We start from the raw sequence: 25,087 nt of genomic DNA, 5'->3' as shown, positions 1-25,087 counted from the left end.
GTGTAACACTGTGCCAAGATGTGCTGGCCGTGCACCAAGGCATGTTTAGCCACAGGGTGATCCTCATTACCAACAAACACTGTCTGCCTGTGTCCATTCATGCGAATGGACAGTTTGTTGCTGGTCATTCCCACATAGAAAGCTTCACAGTGTAGGCAGGTCAGTTGGTAAATCACGTGGGTGCTTTCACACGTGGCTCTGCCTTTGATCGTGTACACCTTCCGGGTTACAGGACTGGAGTAGGTGGTGGTGGGAGGGTGCATGGGACAGGTTTTACACCGGGGGCGGTTACAGGGGTAGGAGCCAGAGGGTAGGGAAGGTGGTTTGGGGATTTCATAGGGATGAACTAAGAGGTTTCGAAGGTTAGGTGGACGGCAGGAAGACACTCTTGGTGGAGTGGGGAGGATTTCATGAAGGATGGATCTCATTTCAGGGCAGGATTTGAAGAAGTCGTATCCCTGCTGGAGAGCCACATTCAGAGTCTGATTCAGTCCCGGAAAGTATCCTGTCACAAGTGGGACACTTTTGTGTTTCTTCTGTGGGAGGTTCTGGGTTTGAGAGGATGAGGAAGTGGCTCTGGTTATTTGCTTCTGTACCAGGTCGGGAGGGTAGTTGCGGGATGCGAAAGCTGTTGTCAGGTTGTTGGTGTAATTAACTCAGCCAATGAACACACCCGTCAACTCCTATCCTTATTAAAAGTCCTCAAATCTTTCCTTTCCCACATCCACACCGGCTGTTCAGAGCATCCTCCTACAGGCCAATCGCAAATTAGAACAGCATGCCACCCTCCACCTCAAAAAACTATCGAATCTCCTGGTTTCCCACCTCCGGAAAGGCAACTCACTCACCCTTCACAACCTTTCCAGCAAACCTCAACCTCCTCTCATTGCACATAGACCCAGCCTCTCCCATCTACTCAATCTCCCACTTCCAGCTCCACTCCCCCCAAAACCTCAAAATTCCAATCAACACAATCTGGAACCACAACACCCTAATTCAGTAGTTAACCTTTCCTCCAAACCTCTCTCCCAATCCGAAACCTTTGTCCTATCCAAAGGCCTCACCTTCAGCCCCACTCCCGGATTCAACCAAACAGCCCTTGTCAAAGATTTACTGTCCTACACCCGTACTCTCTGCTGGAAATATCACTTTGCCACGAAGAAAAATGATCCTAATCCTACTCCTAATGGTCCAACTCCCCAAGACACTATCCAAATTGAACCCTGCTTGGAACAGTTCCGTCCTCCGTCACAGCGGGACCCACCTCTTCTTCCTCAAAATCACCCTCTCCAAACTTTCCAGGAATTTCTGACTTCCAGCCTTGCCTCTCAATACTTCTTAAAAAACCTTAATCCTACTCCCAACATCACCACTGCTGAAGCCCAGGCTATCCGTGATCTGAAGGCTGACCGGTCCATTGTCATCCTTCCGGCGGACAAAGGTTCCAAGACCGTGGTACTTGATCGTCGGGAGTATGTGGCTGAGGGACTGCGTCAGCTTTCAGACAACACCACATATAAAGTTTGCTAAGGTAATCCCATTCCTGATATCCAGGAGAGCTTCAAGGAATCCTCAGAACCTTAGGTCCGCTACAAAACCTTTCAACTGACTCCATCAACCTCCTGACCCCACCAACACCCCGCACCCCTACCTTCTACCTTCTTCCTAAAATTCACAAACCCAATCATCCCGGCCGCCCCGTTGTAGCTGGTTACCAAGCCCCCACAGAACGTATCTCTGCCTACGTACATCAACACCTTCAACCCATTACATGCAGTCTCCCATCCTTCATCAAAGTCACCAACCACTTTCTCGAACGCCTGGAATCCTTACCCAATCCGTTACCCCCGGAAACCATCCTTGTAACCATTGATGCCACTTCCTTATACACAAATATTCCGCACGTCCAGGGTCTCGCTGCGATGGACACTTCCTTTCACGCCGATCACCTGCCACCCTACCTAAAACCTCTTTCCTCATAACCTTAGCCAGCTTCATCCTGACCCACAACTTCTTCACTTTTGAAGGCCTGACATAACAACAATTAAAGGGAACAGCCATGGGTACCAGGATGGCCCCCTCGTACGCCAACCTATTCATGGGTCGCTTAGAGGATGCCTTCTTGGTTACCCAAGCCTGCCAACCCATAGTTTGGTACAGATTTATTGATGACTTCTTCATGATCTGGACTCACAGTGAAGAAGAACTCCAGATTTTCTTCTCCAACCTCAACTCCATTGGTTCCATCAGATTCACCTGGTCCTACTCCAAATCCCATGCCACTTTTCTTGATGTTGACCTCCACCTGTCCAGTGGCCAGCTTCACACATCCGTCCACATCAAACTCACCAACAAGCAACAGTACCTCCATTATGACAGCTGCCACCCATTCCACATCAAACGGTCCCTTCCCTACAGCCTAGGTTTTCGTGGCAAACGAATCTGCTCCAGTCCGGAATCCCTGAACCGTTACACCAACCACCTGACAACAGCTTTCGCATCCCGCAACTACCCTCCCGACCTGGTACAGAAGCAAATAACCTGAGCCACTTCCTCATCCTCTCAAACCCAGAACCTCCCACAGAAGAAACACAAAAGTGTCCCACTTGTGACAGGATACTTTCCGGGACTGGATCAGACTCTGAATGTGGCTCTCCAGCAGGGATACGACTTCCTCAAATCCTGCCCTGAAATGAGCTCCATCCTTCATGAAATCCTCCCCACTCCACCAAGAGTGTCTTCCTGCCGTCCACCTAACCTTCGAAACCTCTTAGTTCATCCCTATGAAATCCCCAAACCACCTTCCCTACCCTCTGGCTCCTACCCCTGTAACCGCCCCCGGTGTAAAACCTGTCCCATGCACCCTCCCACCACCACCTACTCCAGTCCTGTAACCCGGAAGGTGTACACGATCAAAGGCAGAGCCACGTGGGAAAGCACCCACGTGATATACCAACTGACCTGCCTACACTGTGAAGCTTTCTATGTGGGTACACTGTGAAGCTTTCTATGTGGGAATGACCAGCAACAAACTGTCCATTCGCATGAATGGACACAGGCAGACAGTGTTTGTTGGTAATGAGGATCACCCTGTGGCTAAACATGCCTTGGTGCACGGCCAGCACATCTTGGCACAGTGTTACACCGTCCGGGTTATCTGGATACTTCCCACTAACACCAACCAATCCGAACTCCGGAGATGGGAACTTGCTCTTCAATATATCTTCTCTTCCCGTTATCCACCAGGCCTCAATCTCCGCTAATTTCAAGTTGCCGCCACTCATACCTCACCTGTCATTCAACAACATCTTTGCCTCTGCACTTCCACCTCGACTGACATCTCTGCCCAAACTCTTTGCCTTTACAAATGTCTGCTTGTGTCTGTGTATGTGTGGATGGATGTGGGTGTGTGTGCGGGTGTGTACCTGTCCTTTTTTCCCCATAAGGTGGGTTTTCCGCTCCCGGGATTGGGGTGATCCTTGCCCTCTCCCTTGAAGCCCACATCCTTTCATCTTTCCCTCTCCTTCCCTCTTTCCTGGTGGGGCGGCGGTTTGTTGCGAAAGCTTGAATTTTGTGTGTGTGTTTGTGTTTGTTTGTGTGTCTATCGACGTGCCAGCGCTTTCGTTTGGTGGGTCACATCATCTTTGTTTTTGGGTATATATTTCCCATGTGGAGTGTTTCCATATATATATATATATATATATATATATATATATATATATATATATATATATATAATGGAGGGAAACATTCCACGTGGGAGGGATGTATCTGGGAGCAAAGATGATGTGACTTGCCGGGCGGGGGCGCTGGCGGGTCGATGGACGCACGGACAAACACAGAAACACAGGCATGCACGCGGGATTCAGGCTTTCGCAACAAACTGTTGTCTCATCGGGGGGGAGGGGGGGGGGGATGTGGGTTTTGGGGGAGAGGGTGGGGAGTCGTTCCAGTCCCGGGAGCGGAGGGACTTGCCTTGGAGGGAGGGAGGGACGGGTGTACACTCGCACACGCACGCATATCCATCCACACAGAATGACTCCTTACCCTTTCCCTTAAAACCCACATCCTTTCGTCTTTCCCTCTCCTTCCCTCTTTCCTGATGGGGCAACAGTTTGTTGCGAAAGCTTGAATTTTGTGTGTATGTTTGTGTTTGTTTGTGTGTCTATCAACGTGCCAGCACTTTCATTTGGTAAGTCACATCATCTTATTTTTTAAGTGTGTGTGTATATATATATATATAATATTAGAGGGAAACATTCCACGTGGGAAAAATATATCTAAAAACAAAGATGATGTGACTTACCAAATGAAAGTGCTGGCAGGTTGATAGACACACAAATAAACACAAACATACACACAAAATTCAAGCTTTCGCAACCAACGGTTGCTTCATCAGGAAAGAGGGAAGGAGAGGGAAAGACGAAAGGATGTGGGTTTTAAGGGAGAGGGTAAGGAGTCATTCCAATCCTGGGAGCGGAAAGACTTACCTTAGGGGTGGAAAAAGGACAGGTATACACTCGCGCGCACACACACACATATCCATCCGCACATACACAGTCACAAGCAGACATTGCTGGTCCCATCAAATGCAGAGCATGATCTTGGAGCCGTGAATATTCGGTTTGGCTGTCGACTTGGAAGCATGGCCGGTATATCCCCATGATTTTTTGCGTTTAGGGTTATTATAATGAGCCCATTTTTTCATCCCCAGTCACAATGCAATGTGGAAATCCCTTCCGTTTATGCCTCTTAAGCAACTGTTCACAAACACACAAATATCGTTCAGTGTCTCTTGGTTTCAGCTCACACGGGACCTAAGTTCCTTCTTTCTGAATCATGCCCATAGCCTTGAGACGTGTGTGTGTGTGTGTGTGTGTGTGTGTGTGTGTGTGTATATTTATTGTCTTTCTCTTTGATTGAGGAGATTTTTTTCATAATGTAATACTTTATTTTTGTATCAGTTGTGATTGATGAAACTGTCATCTTTAAACTAATTTCTAACTTCTGTCAACACTCTTTTTCTAACACTGTTAATCATGCTGCATGTCTGCCTAACACAGGACTGGATATTCAGTGCAATTCATGAGTTTCTGGACAGACACTTGTATTTTCTTTTCCCTAAACTGAAAGTACACATGAAAGATGCAAGATCCAACTCTTCTGTGGAGACTCAGACTGTTGTGATCAAAAGACTATAGAGAATCTGTAAAGGAGGATTGTTTGTCGCCATGAAGAAATTAAAACATATGCCAAGCGCTGTATTATTAAACGTAACGTATTTTGAGCTAGTAAGGAATGCTTGCACATCATTGTTTTTTAATTTCTTAATGGTGTATTCAGGACCTTAAGGATCGTACGTTGTGTGTGTGTGTGTGTGTGTGTGTGTGTGTTTTTTTTTTTTTTTTTTAGAACAACTTCATATGCAGGGTTGAGAAACTGTTTTCATTAACGCTAAGGATACATTTAGTCATGAGACTATTATCTCTTTAACTCTTATACTGACTCTTCATTTGCATTATAAATTTGTACTTAGTAGATGAGTATTTTATGTCAAATGGTATGTTAATCTGGTTTTGCTCTGTTCTCCATCCCTTAAATCTGATCAGAGATTTACCATTGAAAATGTAAAAGCAATCATTTGGCTTTCATAAACAAAGACTGATATGTTTTCACTTTAGGATGATACTGATGTTGATGCAAAAATCTTGAATGTGAGCTTCTCTGCTCGGCGACCAGATTTGAATGGGGATGAGTTTTATTCACCACAGTTTCTGCAGGAACAAGTTTATCTTAAACGGACTATTTTGGCCAGGCTATCAACAGTTCAGGTGAGTAATAATATAATGAAAAATAGAAATGATAGTGGGTTCTGGTAATATAGCAACACATTAATTTTTTATAAAAACTTGGTAATTCATTAAGATACCTATTGTTATTCGAAGTATCTTGCAGCCTTTATGTAGTTGATAAATGACATTATTTGTATGTATAGACAAGGCAGCGATACACAGAAAGGAATATCTTTGATTGCAAAATATATCGCTGGTATTATTATACAGCACAGTTTGCCTCATTCATACCAATATGAGAACATGCTGGAAACCAGATAATAGAATGCCTCCATAAACATTTGCAAAAATTCTGTGAAGCTATAAAAATAAGATGAAAGTAAATACTAGACTTTCTAATGCAAAATATGCAAAATTATAAACACATCCTAACTTCCATAACACATAATTACTGTATTGTAATATTGTGTATTATATTATTGTGTATCTTCTATAACACTGCTAACAGTGAGCATGTAGCTCGATACCAGACTGGACAAATAAAAATATAAAAAGCAGCAAGCAGTGTTGTCCGAGTCTATATAAGCAAATAATGTCATTTAGCAACACTAAGATACTAGTAAGTGTTCTTGCACATGGAAGGAAATAATCATGATTTTAATTGGGCCACAACATTTTGTCACACATTTTTCGTACATTGTGAAATAGCTATTCAAGACAAATACAATTTCATGTGAATCTGTCTGCCAGTTTTTTAACTGTTGAAAATGGAGGAGCAAACTCAGTATCAACCTTCACCAAGTTCAGATGAATTTGTATGTATATTGGAATGATATTTCATGTTATTTATTTGGTTGAAACACGCACATTACAACTTATAGCTTTTTATGTGGATGTAATCATAAACCAACTATGTGCCGTTCACACACACACACACACACACACACACACACACACACAATTTCGATAAAATTTTTTATGTAATGTTTATGTTTCAAATCGGTCTGTTTAGAATTTTGTGAGGGTAATTTTGTGTGAATGAATATATTTTGATTCCTTCAAGAATACTCATTAGCGGTCCTTTCTGTGCAATATGTAAAATTCCGTTAAAGCATTTGACATTCTGTATTGGTCAAACTGGACGGAATGTCAGTATTCAATACCGAGAACACATTAGAGATAGCGATAGTAACCCATCAGTATTCTTTCACCACTTTAAAACAGAACAACATACAGTGAACTGTGGAGAATGAGCCATCGAGGTTTTACACATTGAACAATCAAGAACTACCAATGTGAGTAGTCTTGAAGGAATTGAATATATTCACAAATACAGAATTACCCTCAAGAAATTCTGAGATAAACCCTTTTATTTGAAATATAAACATTACATAGAAAATTTAACTGGAATCACCCTTCCAAACAAGAAATGAGTAGAAAAACAAAATCTGTACACATGATTTGTCAATTTCATCCTGTGACTAGAGCAGTCTTTTCTATTCACTTGTAGAGTATAGTCATTAGCACAGTGTGGGTAGATTCAATGGCTGCTTCATAGTCTACACACCCCAGAAACTTTGAGCTGTTTCCTGACCTGTTTATTTTATTTCACATTAAGTTCCATATAATCATTTGCACTAAAGCCACTTGCTCATAGAATAAGACACTAAACAATCCGCAGGATACTGATAAAACAGGTTAAAAAAATACTTTCACTAAAACAAATAAAATTATTGTACAGGTAAGGTTCATATTACAAATCCTGGGGCTTTTCCTGTCATTTATCACTCCCTTCACCTCTCTCAGTAATATCTGTATGTGAAAGACTTTAAGTTGCACAATGGTTTACAGTCACCATTAAGCTATGTTTCCACATATAATAAACAGGGGAAGTCAATTCAAAGGTTTGTGGATGTCAGTGTTACCTCGAACAGGATCATGGCAAGTAAAGTGCTGCATTGTTCAAACCAACCATCAGTTTTAGGAGAGCTTTACCTTTTTTAAAAATAGGTGACATAATACAGTAGAAGCTCTGATTTATTGTAATAAACTCTAATGTATAACAAATGGACATTCCACCAGGAAGTCTATCAACTTTGATTTGAAAATCTGGGGTTCATCATATCTATTTTTTAATTCTGCTGGAAGCCTGCTGAAAATTGTGAACAGCATCCTGTAAAATTGTTAAGGAAGTGTTGTCCAAGTCCAAACTAATTTTTGCAAATTATTTGTGAGACGCCAACCTGAAGTATAAATTTTAACACCATGTAACAAAATAAATTGCTTGGCAACTTGCCAGAAAGTCAGTGAAACAAGGTATGGTCCCTGTCATTAACTATTGCTTTCTCATTGTCAAAGAGTGACTATACACGCTGCAATACATCCCTGAAATTTGATATGTGCAGCTCCTCAAACTTTTAATTAAAATTTAGAAATCAAAGGTCATGGGTGTGTTGAGTGAAGGTGGCATATGACATATTAATCATAAATAAGACAGTTTTATTTCCATGCAACAAAACTGTGGTGACTCCTTCACTTGCCTCCATCTGTAGCAGCAGACAACAGGCTGCAAAGACTGGAAACCAGCCCTACAACAGCCTCCCTGGACACTCCCACTGGACGGGGAACTTAGATGGCCACACTTTCCAGATGCTAGGCGTGCTGAACCATCACTCGGCCAGTCTCTTGTTCAGCTCTGACAAGGCAACAGCTCCGGCCATTCTCTTACCAGCTCGTTTGTGCAACGCCGCCGCATTTCACAGGGATATGCATGAACCACAAAATTCTTACCCCATGCTTGTTGTTGTCATCCTGTTGTGGTCCATTTAATAAGAGCAGTGCTATTACGTTTTTTTTCCACGCTGTCTTCCTGAGCTGCGTCTTCTCGAGGTGGTACTACTGACTGCAGGAGTACAAAGCCTGATACTGGACACCCAGTTTGTCTGCCTGGTACCAGAAATTGGAATACCATCCTCCAATGGGTATCGATATCTGTTGACAGTTATTGACATATTTACTCACTGGCCAGAGGCCATCCCTATCCCAGACATTTCAGCCGAAACCATTGCTGCAGCCTTCGTTCCAATCTGGCTGTCCTGCTTCAGATGCCCATGTGACATCACTACAGATAGTGGGTGCCGGTTCACCTTGGCCCTCTTCCGATCTCTGGCAGCTACCTGCAGCTCCAATTTCCACCATACCACCAGCTACCACCCTGCAGCTAACAGAATGGTGGAGTGGTTCCAGCACACACTTAAAGCTGCCCTCGCATGCTATTCTTGTGAGTGGTCTGCTGCCCTGCCCCTGGTACTTCTAGACCTGTGGAAACTTTGGCTACCGAGCTGGTATACAGACACCCACCTACCATTCCCGGTGAGTTTTTGGAAGTGACCCCGTTCCCTCCTGACAGCCCCATTCCAGGTTTCATGTGGCATCTCCAAGGCTACGTGGCCCAACTGCGACCAACACCTCCACAACAGCATGGTGTGCACTGTACCTTTATCCTCAGGAACCTGACAGCACGCACACGTCATGTTTTCGATGGACGCATACCAGCTGCCTCTTTGCCCTCACTATTCAGGTCCGCACTTTGTGTTGCAACGTTGTGACAAGACATTCTCCATTTGTCTGAAAGGGGTCGTGAAAATTTTCTCCATAGGCAGGCTGAATCTAGCCTATGTTCTAGTCTCCTAATGAGCACAGCACCATTGAGACAGGGTTGCCCTCACCTATCACTGTATCCAGCACAGCACCATCAAAAATGCACCTGATACAACGCAGGCCAACACCTTCCCATCAGGTGTCCGTGACATACCACCAGCTGATGCAACCGCGGATGTCGTGCCTGACACACCATCAGCTTAAGCTGACACTTGTTCACCACCAACTGGCTACATGAGTGACACACGCCCCATTGCCTGGGACCCTGATGTCGCCACCGCACTACCCTTTTCGCAACCGACACAGGCAGAGCCCCTCCTACACAGGCGCCCGCCATGCTCAACAGTGTCGTCACCACCGCCGCTAGCACCTGCACGGTTGGAGCAACGACACTACTTCAAATGCTCCCAACACTGTATGCAGGAACTGCCCATGCCCCTCCTTTCACTGGAAGCCACAGCACAAGCACAGCAGCAACAACCCTTGCATGCCTCACAGCAAGCATGTCAGTCAGTTTCAAGTACCCTTTGAGCAGTTGACACCAGTGTTTTCCTCTCAAAAGGGGGGAACTGTGTGTTGACTCCTTCCCTTACCTCCATCTGTAGCAGCATATGGCAGGCTGCGTGGACTGGAAACCAGTCCTACAACACCTCTGCTGGTCACTCCCGCCAGAGGGAGGACTGAGACGGCCATGCTTTCTGGATGTTAGGCAAGCTGAACCGTCACTTGACCAGTCCCTTGTTCCACTTCGACAAGCAACATCCCCGGCTGTGCTCTCGCCAGCTCGCCTGCGCAATGTCACATGGTCCGTGTATCATGTGCCGCGTTTCACTGGGGTACGTGCAAACCACAGAATTCTTACCTGTGCTCATTGTTGTTGCCCTGTTGTGGTCCATTTAATAAGAGGAGTGCTACTGAGATTTTTCCATGTCACCTTCCTGAGCTGCATCTTCTTGAGGCGATTCTACTGACTACAAGAGTACAAAGCCTTATGCTGGATGCCTGGTTCATCCACTCGGTATCAGCAATTGGAATACTGCGTGCAGTGTAGTGCAAATAATGCATTGCGCACTAGGACTACCAGTCCCATTTATTACTATACTATCCCCAGCTGTTTAGGCACTCCCTTGCTGCCAAGCACACTGTTGAAGCAGTTTTCCCATGCCACTGGACGACACCAAATGTAGGTTACAGGCCACTCGTGGTCCATCTGTCCAGACCCTCCTCGATTAAGAGGCATTAGCCAATTTCAAATGTTACCGTAGTTGTTATCTTTTGTGTTAATGTGTTAGAACCAGCCCGCAAGGCTCTTTCAGTGCTCCCCATTATGTACTGCCATTTTCGTAATTAGCACACCGCTTAAGCATGTGCGCTCCTTAGGTGTATAGGAGGGAACATAAATTGTTCCTTCAAGACTGTAACCTGCTACTGGTTAGTACTTAATTGTGGACTCAGGGCATTACCAGTTTTCCACCTTTCTCAGTGTCCAACATGAGATGCCATTACCTTTGCTCATGGCTTCCGGGGATTGAGGAGTTCCTCGGCGCCACATAGCTAACCCCCTACATGCACAGACCAGGCGATTTCTTATTATCCCAGGCTTCTTTCCAAATGACAACTTAGATACAACCATAGATGGCCAGCTTGCAAATGGTCACATGCACTCTGCCTTGCTGTTTATGATGCATGTTACCTTTTCACTAAGTTAACTGTGTAGTTCCTTTGAATGATTCCATGTCATTTATCACGAATCCCATGAGAAAATATATTTACAGGGGTGGCACGGTAAGAATTCAAGATACTCAACAGTGGTCTGTACAAAGATCATTAACTGACACCATAGATCCTTCTGATTACCTTTTTTTCTGACGTAAGGAAATTCATTGTCAAGAAACAAAAGTTGCCCCTAAATGTAATGCCATAGGGAGTAATACTGAAACTGAACCAGTGGGACTCACTTCACCCGTTTTGGGGAAACCTGTTTTGTCCAGTGTCAGGAGGTGACAAACACAAAAAGGTATGGTCTATTAATCGTTGGCAGTTCAAATGTACAGCAAATGATGGTACCTCTAAGGGAAATGGCAGCAAGGACAGGAAAGGACACCTGGTGCACTCAGCACTTATGCGTGGGGACCTCATTCAGCATGTTGAAGAGGCTATTCTGGGAGCCATTGAGAGAACAGGGTGCAACCAACTGCAGATTGTGGTGCATGTTGGAACAAATGATGCCTGTGATCTGGGCTCCAAGGTCATTCTTGGGTTATTACAGGGACTGGCAAAAAAGGTTTAGAAGACTAGCTGTATGTGTGGAGTTTCAACGAAGCTCACAATTTGCAGCATTGTCCCCAGAATTTATCGTGACATTTTGGTTCCAAGTTAAATGGAAAGACTGAACCAGAGAGTTTGAAAGTTCTGTGACAAGTTAGGCTGCAGCTTCCTGGACATGTGCCATATGGTTGAGAAGTGTAAGGTTCCCCTAAATTGGTCTGGTGTGTACTACACATGAGAGCCTACTACTCAGATAGCTGACTGTGTGTGGGGTGCACACAAGGTTGTTTTTATATATATATATATATATATATATATATATAAAAAATCACTCAACTCTCCATCCAATTGAGATAATGATAGCTGTAGGAAATCAAGAAATCTCAGTGTAAGATCGAAAGAAATGCCTCCCACAGGTGAGAGTATTAAAATCCTAATGGTAAACTGCCGGAGCATTCACAACAAACTGATAGCAGTGCGAGTTTGGGGGAAAATTTAAGTGTATATCAAAAGGATGGGAAAATGGGAAATGGAGGTGGTGGTTTTGTCGCAGTAAATAAGAAATAAGAAACTCAAATGCATAGAGGTGCGCGCGGGGGTGCCACCCCCTCTCCCCCCCCCCCCCCACACGCACACACACACACACACAAAACTGCAGTCTCAGGCAACTGAGATCACACTGTGAGCAGCAGCACCAGTGCATGATGGGAGTGGAGACTGGGTGGTGATAAAGAGGAGGCTGGAGCAGGGTGGGGGAGGGGGAGGGATAGTATGGTGGGGGTGACAGACAGTGAAGTGCTGCAGGTTAGATGGGGGGCAGAGGAGAGATGGGGAGGGGAAGTAGTGGAAAAAGAGAGAAATAAAAAGACTGGGTGTGATGGTGGAGTGAAGACTGTGTAATGCTGGAATGGGAACAGGGAAGAAACTGTATGGGTGAGTACAGTGACTAAAGAAGGTTGAGGCCAGGAGGATTATGGGAACGTAGGATGTATTGCAGGGAAAGTTCCCACCTGTGCAGTCTAGAAAACCTGGTGTTGATGAGAAGGATCCATATGGCACAGGCCGTGAAGCAGTCATCGAAATGAATGATGTATTGGGCAGCCTGCTCAAGAGCAGCGTGGTCCGCTTGTTTCTTGGCCACAGTTTGTTGGTGGCCATTCATGCAGACAGACAGATTGTTGGTTGTCATGCCTACATAGAATGCAGCACAGTGATTGCAGTTTAGCTTGTAGATTACATGATTGGTTTCACAGGTAGCCCTGCCTTTGATGGGATAGTTGATGGTAGTAACAGTACTGGAGTAGGTGGTGGTGGGAGGATGTATGGGACAGGTCTTGCATCTGTGCCTATTACAGGGGTATGAGCCATGAGGTAAGGGAATGGAAGCAGGGGTTGTGTAAGGGTGGACGAGTATATTGTGTAGGTTCGGTGGACAGTGGAATACCACTGTGGGAGGGGTGGGAAGGATAGTGGGCAGGACATTTCTCATTTCAGGCCACGATGAAAGGTAATTGTAACCCTGGCAGAGAATGTAATTCAGTCGCTCCAGTCCTGGGTGTTAATAAGTTACGAGGGGAATGCTCCTCTGTGGCCAGACAGTGGGACTTTGGGAGGTGGTGGGAGGCTTGAAGAATTAAGCACGGGGGATTTGTTTTTGTGCAAGGTTGGGAGGATAATTATGATTAGTGAAGGCTTCAGTGAGACCCTCGGTATATTTCGAGAGGGACTGCTCGTCACTGCAGACGCGACGACCATGGGTAGCTAGACTATGTGGAAGGGACTTCTTGGTATGGAACAGGTGGCAGCTGTCGAAGTGGAGATATTGCTGATGGTTAATAGGTTTGATATGGACAAAAGTACTGATGTAGCCAACTTTGAGGTGAAGAGTAACATCTAGGAAGGTGGCTTCATGGGTTGAGTAGGACCAGGTGAAGCAAATGGGGGAGAAGTTACCGAGGTCCTTGAGTAATGTGGTTAGGGTGTCCTCACCTTCGATCCATGTAGCAAAGATGTCATCATTGAATCTGAACAAGGTGAGGGATTTAAGATTCTGAGTTTTTAGGAAAGATTTGTCTAGATGGCCCATGAATAGGTGGGCATAGAATGGTGTCATGCGGGTACCCATAGGCATAACCCTGATTTGTTTGTGGGTAATGCCTTCAAACAAGAAAAATTGTGGGTGAGGATATAGTTGGTCATGGTGACCAGGAAGAAGGTTATTGGTCTGGGATCCGTCGGGCGTTGGGAAACGTAGTGTTCAATATTGGTAAGGCCATGGGCATTAGGAATGTTAATGTACATGGAGGTGGCATCAATAATGATGAGCAGCGCACCGTGTGGTAAAGGGACAGGAACTATGGAGAGTCAGTGGAGGAAATGGTTGGTATCTTTTACATAGGTGGGTAGATTCGGGTTATAGGTTGAAGGTGTTAGTCCTTGAGAGCAGAGATTCTCTCAGTGGGGGCACAGTAACTGGCTACAATGGGGTGTCCTGGATGGATAGGTTTATGGACTTCAGAAAGTAGTGGTTATTGAACATATACAGTGAAGGGCAGCACAAATGATCACAGGTTTGTTTAATCTGAGGGAGAGTGTCACAGAGATACTGAAGGAAGTGAATGGGAAGGTTCTTGAAGATAGATGTAACCTCTGGCGTGCCACAGGGGAGTGTTATGGGACCATTGCTTTTCACAATATATATAAATGACCTAGTAGATAGTGTCGGAAGTTCCATGCGGCTTTTCGCGGATGATGCTGTAGTATACAGAGAAGTTGCTGCATTAGAAAATTGTAGCGAAATACAGGAAGATCTGCAGCGGATAGGCACTTGGTGCAGGGAGTGGCAACTGACCCTTAACATAGACAAATGTAATGTATTGCGAATACATAGAAAGAAGGATCCTTTATTGTATGATTATATGATAGCGGAACAAACACTGGTAGCAGTTACTTCTGTAAAATATCTGGGAGTATGCGTACAGAACGATTTGAAGTGGAATGATCATATAAAATTAATTGTTGGTAAGGCGGGTACCAGGTTGAGATTCATTGGGAGAGTGCTTAGAAAATGTAGTCCATCAACAAAGGAGGTGACTTACAAAACACTCGTTCGACCTATACTTGAGTATTGCTCATCAGTGTGGGATCCGTACCAGGTCGGGTTGACGGAGGAGATAGAGAAGATCCAAAGAAGAGCGGCGCGTTTCGTCACCGGGATATTTGGTAACCGTGATAGCGTTACGGAGATGTTTAATAAACTCAAGTGGCAGACTCTGCAAGAGAGGCGCTCTGCATCGCGGTGTAGCTTGCTCGCCAGGTTTCGAGAGGGTGCGTTTCTGGATGAGGTATCGAATATATTGCTTCCCCCTACTTATACTTCCCGAGGAGATCACGAATGTAAAATTAGAGAGATTAGAGCGCGCACGGAGGCTTTCAGACAATCGTTCTTCCCGCGAACCATACGCGACTGGAACAGGAAAGGGAGGTAATGACAGTGGCACGTAAAGTGCCCTCCGCCACACACTGTTGGGTGGCTTGCGGAGTATCAATGTAGATGTAGATGTAGATGAAAGTGTATTAACAAAGTTTCAAGAACCAGCTTTAAATGATTACTGTAGGAATACATTGCGACCCTCTACATATCACTCACATAAGGGTTGTAGGATAAGATTAGAGTAATTACTGCACACACAGAGGCATTCTAACGTGATTCTTGCTGTGCTCCATTCGTGACTAGAACAGGAAAAAACCCTAGTAACCGCTATAATGGGATGTATCCTCTGTCATGCACCTCAGTGTGGTTTGAAAACAATAAATGTAGATGTAGAAATAGAAAAGAAGCTTCCACTTTTCAGTATCGATGATAGTGTAGTGCATTCTTATAGTGGAGTCAGCAGCTCTTGGTTTGTACACATAATTGTGATTATTTCAAGAAAGCCTTTTGCATATTGTTAATATTAAGATTGTAATCTGGCTGGTTCACTGATAATATGATTATCTTGTTGTTATAGAATTATGTAGTTGGGTATAGTACTCATTAGGTCATAAGTAATTGTAAGTTATAGCTGGAATGTCCGTGTTTTATTGATTTGATGTAAGAAGTTGTGTTCAATGAAGCTAGTTATTAATCCAATTTAGGATATATAAATGTAGGTTGGTTCACATTGTATAAACAGACTATTACATTTCATGCATTTTCCTTTTTTAGCCTTTAGTTGGTGCAAGAAATGCACTTATGATGTACTGGAATAATCTTGCCCTTTTGTCATAGGTCTTACCCTTCGATGACAATCTATGTGTTCGCGAACCATGCCTGAACTATGAAGAATGTCTGACAGTACTTAAATTTGGCAATGCATCAGGATTCATTAGCAGTGATACTGTTTTATTTCGTCCAATATACCCAGTCACAACATTTGCGTGCCGCTGTCCTTTGGGGTTTACAGGTGAGTAGATTCTTGTGAAAGTTTTTCTTCTTCTTTTTTTTTTCCAAACTTGAGAGTGCACTGCAGAGTAGAAAATTTATTACTTTGCATAAATAATTTTAGCCTGTGACAAGCAATTGGCTGAACTTTGAAGATAATTGTTATTAATTGCTACTATTTTTTGCTGGTATTGTTATTTTAAATTTGCTGTGTGCTAGTTATGAATTAACTATTGTTAAACAAGAACTAACAACAGTGCTGTCTACTCCCCATGTTTGCTTAGTTGTTGATTTGCTAAACATGATATGGAGCACCTTTTTCCTTGTTCTAATAGCATGCCAAATGAGGAAAGAAGCATTCATGCTTTATTATGAGGCCTATAAAATTCAGGTATCAGAGTTTAAATATGAACTGTGTTTAGATATGTTTTTTGTGGAGGGGGAAGAGGACAGAAACAATGTGACAAAATAGTAAATACAATGCCTTGCAAAAAAGTGAAGCACCCAGAAGGGGAGGAAGAAATGAAATACAGCTTCACAGGTTGAAAGGGTGTGTGGTGGTATTGCAATGACTTAAATTGAAATCAGTGTACAAAGAACTTGGCAATATGAACCCAAATATCACTGTGACAGTGCACCCTCTCTGGCTTCAATGGATGCACTGATTTGGTTGGAAAGGGTTCATAAAACTAGTGTGTCCTATTCTGAGGCAAGTTGGCCCATAACTATTGTAACTGCTCTTTGATATTATGGATAATGGCACTGGAATGGGGTTGATGCCCGAGATGGTCTCTCACATATTTTACTGGGAATGGATATGACTACTGGAGTACCTCAACACCACTTGGACAGTTCATAAAGACATGTACTGTGTAAGGAAGGATGAGCACACTCATGTTGAAAATAGGCGCTGTGATACTGTCGCAGGCAAGGTAAGACGTGAGGACGCAGTTCTGTGATATGCAGTTGTGCTGTCATAGTTCCCTAACTACCAGCCTTGATCTAAAGTTGTCCTGATAACTCCGCACTCCATGACAACAAGGTTAATGCTGCTGCGTCTCTCCAAAACATTGTAAGAATGGACCCTATCCACACAGCTCACCGCCATACTCGCCACAATTCATCACTGCATACAATGCAATGCCACTCAGCAGCAATCAGTGCTTTCTGTCATGGCACCACTCCAAACACAGCAGTTTGTGTTGAGGGACATTATTTCCTTAGTTTGGCTGCTGTTAGACCAATGGTGTGGACGACTCAGAATATTACAGGGAGTCTATTACTTGTTATCATATGGCAGCAACGATATGAAGGGTTTACAATGTGGTGTGTGTGTGTGTGTGTGTGTGTGTGTGTGTGTGTGTGTGTGTGTGTGTGTGTGTGATAGTCAGATGTAGCTGAACAGAACCTTGACAACGAGTATGCTTGACTTCATGTTCCTGTGTAGTCCAACATCAAGGCCACTGTCACATTCAAATAACTGACAAATCTGGATATTGCACGATTTGACCAGGCAGCCAAATGGAGACACAGAATGAGTCCCATGAAAACTCTGAAGTTCTGATAACACTGTCTCACATGAATATGTGACATCGCCATATAGTTCACAGTGGTCACTGAACATCTGACACTGTTCATGCCCCTTATATACTCTACCAGGCCTGGTAATAACAATATACGTGAACATCACTAATGCAGTCCGGTGGCCATTCTACCTGTCAGAGAGAGTTGCAACTAAAATCTTTTACGTCCCCACCAATGGTGTGTACATGTTTGAAGTTACATTGACGTCCGACCCTGTTTTTCTTGACACTTCACTGTTTTTTTGCCAAGGATTGTAAAAGATATTAGAGGAAAAATTACAACATAAGACAAATAGTTCCAAATTCAATGTAGAAAGTCAGACTACTTTTGACAGCTATGTCTCTCGGACAGATCAGAAGAACTTGATGATAGGATTCAGAGCAAAAGTTCTCAGACTGTACACTAAACTACTGTTGATTAGATTGTGTTCTGTAAAAGGCTTGTAAGTACCGCCAAAACAGGCTAGTGACCTGTTATGTGCATTTTTCACAGGCTTGTTCATGTTGGGTGACTTTATAGAATACCCCAAAATAAATTGCAAGTGAACTGCTGCATATAAAGGGTCATAATAAGTGTTATTTGGATGATAAATGGTCAAGTTAATCAGTGATGACAGTGAATTGAGTATGTGGTATTGGGGAATAGTTTACAATATCATATTACTTTCATAATATAATATCGATAGAAAAAAATTTTCATTCACCAAGTGGCAGCAGGAGAAAATATATAGAAGATTTGGTAATGTGCAAGCTTTCAATGGCAGTGGCCTCTTTTTCTGGCAGAAGGGTTAAAGTGAAAGGAGGAGGGTTGAAGACAAATAAAGGTGAAGTTCAGGAAATGGAAAGAATTATGGAAAAATCGCCCAGAATCCTGGATCATGAGAAACTGTTGGATGCGATGAGAAGGGGGGAGAGTCTTTCCTTCATTCCTCTTCCTCATCCTTGAACTCTTCTTCCAGAAAAAGAAGCTACTAACTCCAAAAGTTTGCACATTTCCATATTATGCATTTTCTCCTGCTGTCACTTGTTGAGTAAAATTTTAGCTATCCATATTATATTTTGACACACACGTATATATATTACTCAGAATATCATAATGGGTATTGTGGAGACCCTGTGAGAGGTTTCTGGCATTTAGCATGTTTGTGAAATGTATTTAAATGATTGTAGTATTTTCACATTATTAATGTTTGGTCAGTGTCTCTCAATGACCAAACACATTATAAAAAATTTAGTAGTGTGAGCATGCTATTAAACATTATGCCAATTGCAAATGACCAGCTATGATATTCTGAGAAGTTAACAGTGACAGGCATGTGTAGCTGTTTGATAACACACATGAGAAGCAACAAGTTTCTTCAGATTTTCCCTGGAGTATAGCAGTAAAGCTTCCATTTCATTTGGAAGAGAACCAAATAAAATTTAGGGTTGGAATATTTGCCAGTTTCAGTTCTAAAGGTGCAGAATATTTGCTGTTTTATGCGACGAGCATGTGAAGGGAAGAATCTATTCTGTAAAATGTTGTTTGTGTATTCTATTGTCATGTTTTGTTGCAATTTATGGTTCTAAACTCTGTCTCTTTTTTCTGTCATACTTTCAGGTAGCAGAGAACATTACCTTTGTGATACAGAGGTAAATTTGTGTTACTCTAATCCATGTGGTAATAATGGGCAGTGTTATCGGAAAGAAGGTGGTTACACATGTGTGTGCAAACCTGGATTCACTGGTATGTGTATTTTTGTCTCATGCTTTTTTGCATTAATTTGTTCAAACTGTCCACACTGCCATACAACAGTGAATTAATTCCTAACTTTTTGATGCCATTCACATTGTATTAATAAAGAGAGAGTTATATTAACTTTCTGGTGATTACTTCAAGAAGTGCTGTGTTTATTCTTTAAATAAAGTTAAGGCATTTCCATTCACTGCCTTTGTCCTAACTGAGCATACAAGCTATATCTCATGTCGTTGATATTGTCACATCATAACCCTTGAGAAAAGAAAATTATTTTAAGTAATGAAAACAATAAATTGTATTATTTGTGTCTGAAACCAATTAGAACCTACTTCTTGTGTGTTTATTTTCCATAGTGACACAGAAAAGATAAGTATTTTTGTAAAAGAAATAAAAACCAATAGTCTGGAAGAAGAAATAAATAAAAGTAATGTTAGCATTATTGAAAAGACAAGGTATGAAAACAAATTATTTGGCAAATCATAGTACACACAGCCTCCCCCCATGAACCATGGACCTTGCCGTTGGTGGGGAGGCTTGCGTGCCTCAGCGATACAGATAGCCATACCGTAGGTGCAACCACAACGGAGGGGTATCTGTTGAGAGGCCAGACAAACGTGTGGTTCCTGAAGAGGGGCAGCAGCCTTTTCAGTAGTTGCAAGGGCAACAGTCTGGATGATTGACTGATCTGGCCTTGTAACACTAACCAAAACGGCCTTGCTGTGCTGGTACTGTGAACGGCTGAAAGCAAGGGGAAACTACGGCCGTAATTTTTCCCGAGGGCATGCAGCTTTACTGTATGGTTAAATGATGATGGCGTCCTCTTGGGTAAAATATTCCGGAGGTAAAATAGTCCCCCATTTGGATCTCCAGGCAGGGACTACTCAAGATGATGTCATCATCAGGAGAAAGAAAACTGGCATTCTACGGATCGGAGCGTGGAATGTCAGATCCCTTAATTGGGCAGGTAGGTTAGAAAATTTAAAAAGGGAAATGGATAGGTTAAAGTTAGATATAGTGGGAATTAATGAAGTTCGGTGGAAGGAGGAACAAGACTTCTGGTCAGGTGACTACAGGATTATAAACACAAAATCAAATAGGGGTAATGCAAGAGTAGGTTTAATAATGAATAGGAAAATAGGAATGCGGGTAAGCTACTACAAACAGCATAGTGAACGCATTATTGTGGCCAAGATAGATACAAAGCCCATGCCTACTACAGTAGTACAAGTTTATGTGCCAACTAGCTCTGCAGATGACGAAGAAATTGAAGAAATGTACGATGAAATAAAAGAAATTATTCAGATTGTGAAGGGAGACGAAAATTTAATAGTCATAGGTGACTGGAATTTGGCAGTAGGAAAAGGGAGAGAAGGAAACATAGTAGGTGAATATGGATTGGGGGTAAGAAATGAAAGAGGGAGCCGCCTGGTAGAATTTTGCACAGAGCACAGCTTAATCATAGCTAACACTTGGTTCAAGAATCATGAATGAAGGTTGTATACATGGAAGAAGCCTGGAGATACTGACAGGTTTCAGATAGATTAAATAATGATAAGACAGAGATTTAGGAACCAGGTTTTAAATTGTAAGACATTTCCAGGGGCAGATGTGGATTCTGACCACAATCTATTGGTTTTGACGTGTAGATTAAAACTGAAAAAACTTCAAAAAGGTGGGAATTTAAGGAGATGGGACCTGGATAAACTGAAAGAACCAGAGGTTGTACATAGTTTCAGGGAGAGCATAAGGGAACAATTGACAGGAATGGGGAAAAGAAATACAGTAGAAGAAGAATGGGTAGCTTTGAGTGATGAAGTGGTGAAGGCAGCAGAGGATCAAGTAGGTAAAAAGATGAGGGCTAGTAGAAATCCTTGGGTGGCAGAAGAAATACTGAATTTAATTGATGAAAGGAGAAAATATAAAAATGCAGCAGGCAAAAAGGAATACAAACGTCTCAAAGATGAGATCGACAGGAAGTGCAAACTGGCTAAGCAGGCATGGCTAGAGGACAAATGGAAGGATGTAGAGGCTTATCTCACTAAGGGTAAGATAGATACTGGCTACAGGAAAATTAAAGAGACCTTTGGAGAAAAGAGAGCCACTTGTATGAATATCAAAAGCTCAGATGGAAACCCAGTTCTAATCAAAGAAGGGAAAGCAGAAAGGTGGAAGGAGTATATAGAGGGTCTATACAAGGGCGATGTACTTAAGGACAATATTATGGAAATGGAAGTGGATGTAGATGAAGATGAAATGGGAGATATAATACTGCGTGAAGAGTTTGACAGAACACTGAAAGACCTGAGTCGAAACAAGGCCCCGGGAGTAGACAACATTCCATTAGAACTACTGACAGCCTTGGGAGAGCCAGTCCTGACAAAACTCTACCATCTGGTGAGCAAGATGTATGAGACAGGCGAAATACCCCCAGACTTCAAGAAGAATATAATAATTTCAATCCCAAAGAAAGCAGGTGTTGACAAATGTGAAAATTACCGAACTATCAGTTTAATAAGTCACGGCCGCAAACTACTAACGCGGATTCTTTACAGATGAATGGAAAAACTAGTAGAAGCCGACCTCGGGGAAGATCAGTTTGGATTCCATAGAAATGTTGGAACATGTGAGGCAATGCTGACCCTACGACTTATCTTAGAAGCTAGATTAAGAAAAGTCAAACCTATGTTTCTAGCATTTGTAGACTTGGAGAAAGCTTTTGACAATGTTGACTGGAATACGCTCTTTCAAATTCTGAAGGTGGCAGGAGTAAAATACAGGGAGCGAAAAGCTATTTACAATTTGTACAGAAATCAGATGGCAATTATAAGTGTCGAGGGACATGAAAGGGAAGCAGTGGTTAGGAAGGGAGTGAGACAGGCTTGTAGCCTATCCTCGATGTTATTCAATCTGTATATTGAGCAAGCAGTGAAGGAAACAAAAGAAGAATTCGAAGTAGGTATTAAAATCCATGGAAAAGAAATAAAAACTTTGTGATTCGCCGATGACATTGTAATTCTGTCAGAGACAGCAAAGGACTTGGAAGGTTTATCTGTTTAGCAAGAGTAATAGAAGGCAGATTTCAGACTACCTAACAGATCAAAACGAAAATTTCTGTTCCGACACTGACAATGTTGAGTGTTTATGGAAAAAGTTCAAGGCAATCGTAAAATGCGTTTTAGACAGGTACGTGCCGAGTAAAACTGTGAGGGACGGGAAAAACCCACCGTGGTACAACAACAAAGTTAGGAAACTACTGCGAAAGCAAAGAGAGCTCCACTCCAAGTTTAAACGCAGCCAAAACCTCTCAGACAAACTGAAGCTAAACGATGTCAAAGTTAGCGTAAGGAGGGCTATGCGTGAAGCGTTCATTGAATTCGAAAGTAAAATTCTATGTACCGACTTGACAGAAAATCCTAGGAAGTTCTGGTCTTACGTTAAATCAGTAAGTGGCTCGAAACAGCATATCCAGACACTACGGGATGATGATGGCATTGAAACAGAGGATGACACGCGTAAAGCTGAAATACTAAACACCTTTTTCCAGAGCTGTTTCACAGAGGAAGACCGCACTGCAGTTCCTTCTCTAAATCCTCGCACAAACGAAAAAATGGGTGACATCGAAATAAGTGTCCAAGGAATAGAAAAGCAACTGGAATCACTCAATAGAGGAAAGTCCACTGGACCTGACGGGATACCAATTCGATTCTACACAGAGTACGCGAAAGAACTTGCCCCCCTTCTAACAGCCGTGTACCGCAAGTCTCTAGAGGAACGGAGGGTTCCAAATGATTGGAAAAGAGCACAGATAGTCCCAGTCTTCAAGAAGGGTCGTCGAGCAGATGCGCAAAACTATAGACCTATATCTCTTACGTCGATCTCTTGTAGAATTTTAGAACATGTTTTTTGCTCGCGTATCATGTCATTTCTGGAAACCCAGAATCTACTATGTAGGAATCAACATGGATTCCGGAAACAGCGATCGTGTGAGACCCAACTCGCCTTATTTGTTCATGAGACCCAGAAAATATTAGATACAGGCTCCCAGGTAGATGCTATTTTTCTTGACTTCCGGAAGGCGTTCGATACAGTTCCGCACTGTCGCCTGATAAACAAAGTAAGAGCCTACGGAATATCAGACCAGCTGTGTGGCTGGATTGAAGAGTTTTTAGCAAACAGAACACAGCATGTTGTTATCAATGGAGAGACGTCTACAGACGTTAAAGTAACCTCTGGCGTGCCACGGGGGAGTGTTATGGGACCATTGCTTTTCACAATATATATAAATGACTTAGTAGATAGTGTCGGAAGTTCCATGCGGCTTTTCGCGGATGATGCTGTAGTATACAGAGAAGTTGCTGCATTAGAAAATTGTAGCGAAATGCAGGAAGATCTGCAGCGGATAGGCACTTGGTGCAGGGAGTGGCAACTGTCCCTTAACATAGACAAATGTAATGTATTGCGAATACATAGAAAGAAGGATCCTTTATTGTATGATTATATGATAGCGGAACAAACACTGGTAGCAGTTACTTCTGTAAAATATCTGGGAGTATGCGTACGGAACGATTTGAAGTGGAATGATCATATAAAACTAATTGTTGGTAAGGCGGGTACCAGGTTGAGATTCATTGGGAGAGTGCTTAGAAAATGTAGTCCATCAACAAAGGAGGTGGCTTACAAAACACTCGTTCGACCTATACTTGAGTATTGCTCATCAGTGTGGGATCCGTACCAGGTCGGGTTGACGGAGGAGATAGAGAAGATCCAAAGAAGAGCGGCGCGTTTCGTCACTGGGTTATTTGGTAACCGTGATAGCGTTACGGAGATGTTTAATAAACTCAAGTGGCAGACTCTGCAAGAGAGGCGCTCTGCATCGCGGTGTAGCTTGCTCGCCAGGTTTCGAGAGGGTGCGTTTCTGGATGAGGTATCGAATATATTGCTTCCCCCTACTTATACTTCCCGAGGAGATCACGAATGTAAAATTAGAGAGATTAGAGCACGCACGGAGGCTTTCAGACAGTCGTTCTTCCCGCGAACCATACGCGACTGGAACAGGAAAGGGAGGTAATGACAGTGGCACGTAAAGTGCCCTCCGCCACACACCGTTGGGTGGCTTGCGGAGTATCAATGTAGATGTAGATGTAGATGAAGAGCAGTTGAATGGAATGGATAGTGTCTTGAAAGGAGGGTATAAGATGAACACAAACAAAAACAAAACGAGGATAATGGAATGTAGTCGAATTAAGTCGGGTGATGCTGAGGGAATTAGATTAGGAAATGAGACACTTAGAGTAGTAAAGGAATTTTGCTATTTGGGGAGCAAAATAACTGATGATGGTCGAAGTAGAGAGGATATAAAATGTAGACTGGCAATGGCAAGGAAAGCGTTTCTGAAGAAGAGAAATTTTTAACATCTAGTATAGATTTAAGTGTCAGGAAGTCTTTTCTGAAAGTATTTGTATGGAGTGTAGCCATGTATGGAAGTGAAACATGGACGATAAATAGTTTGGACAAGAAGAGAATAGAAACTTTCGAAATATGGTGCTACAGAAGAATGCTGAAGATTAGATGGGTAGATCTCCTAACTAATGAGGAAGTATTGAATAGGATTTGGGAGAAGAGA

At 42.9% G+C, this 25,087-nt stretch overlaps 1 protein-coding gene across 1 annotated transcript in view; it reads left to right on the top strand.

Moving 5' to 3' along the window:
- The window catches only part of LOC124615400 (protocadherin-like wing polarity protein stan), a 357,491-nt gene that overhangs the window by 90,164 nt on the left and 242,240 nt on the right, over positions 1 to 25,087 (top strand). Inside the window, exons 12-14 of the mRNA XM_047143245.1 lie at positions 5,682 to 5,831; positions 15,991 to 16,165; positions 19,327 to 19,452. Coding sequence (XP_046999201.1) covers positions 5,682 to 5,831; positions 15,991 to 16,165; positions 19,327 to 19,452 — 451 coding nt within the window. The remainder of the gene's footprint in view (positions 1 to 5,681; positions 5,832 to 15,990; positions 16,166 to 19,326; positions 19,453 to 25,087) is intronic.

This window comes from Schistocerca americana, chromosome 1, assembly GCF_021461395.2.
Source record: "Schistocerca americana isolate TAMUIC-IGC-003095 chromosome 1, iqSchAmer2.1, whole genome shotgun sequence".
In the NCBI taxonomy this organism is placed as follows: Eukaryota; Metazoa; Arthropoda; class Insecta; order Orthoptera; family Acrididae; genus Schistocerca; species Schistocerca americana.
This window is presented reverse-complemented; position numbering and strand designations above follow the sequence as displayed.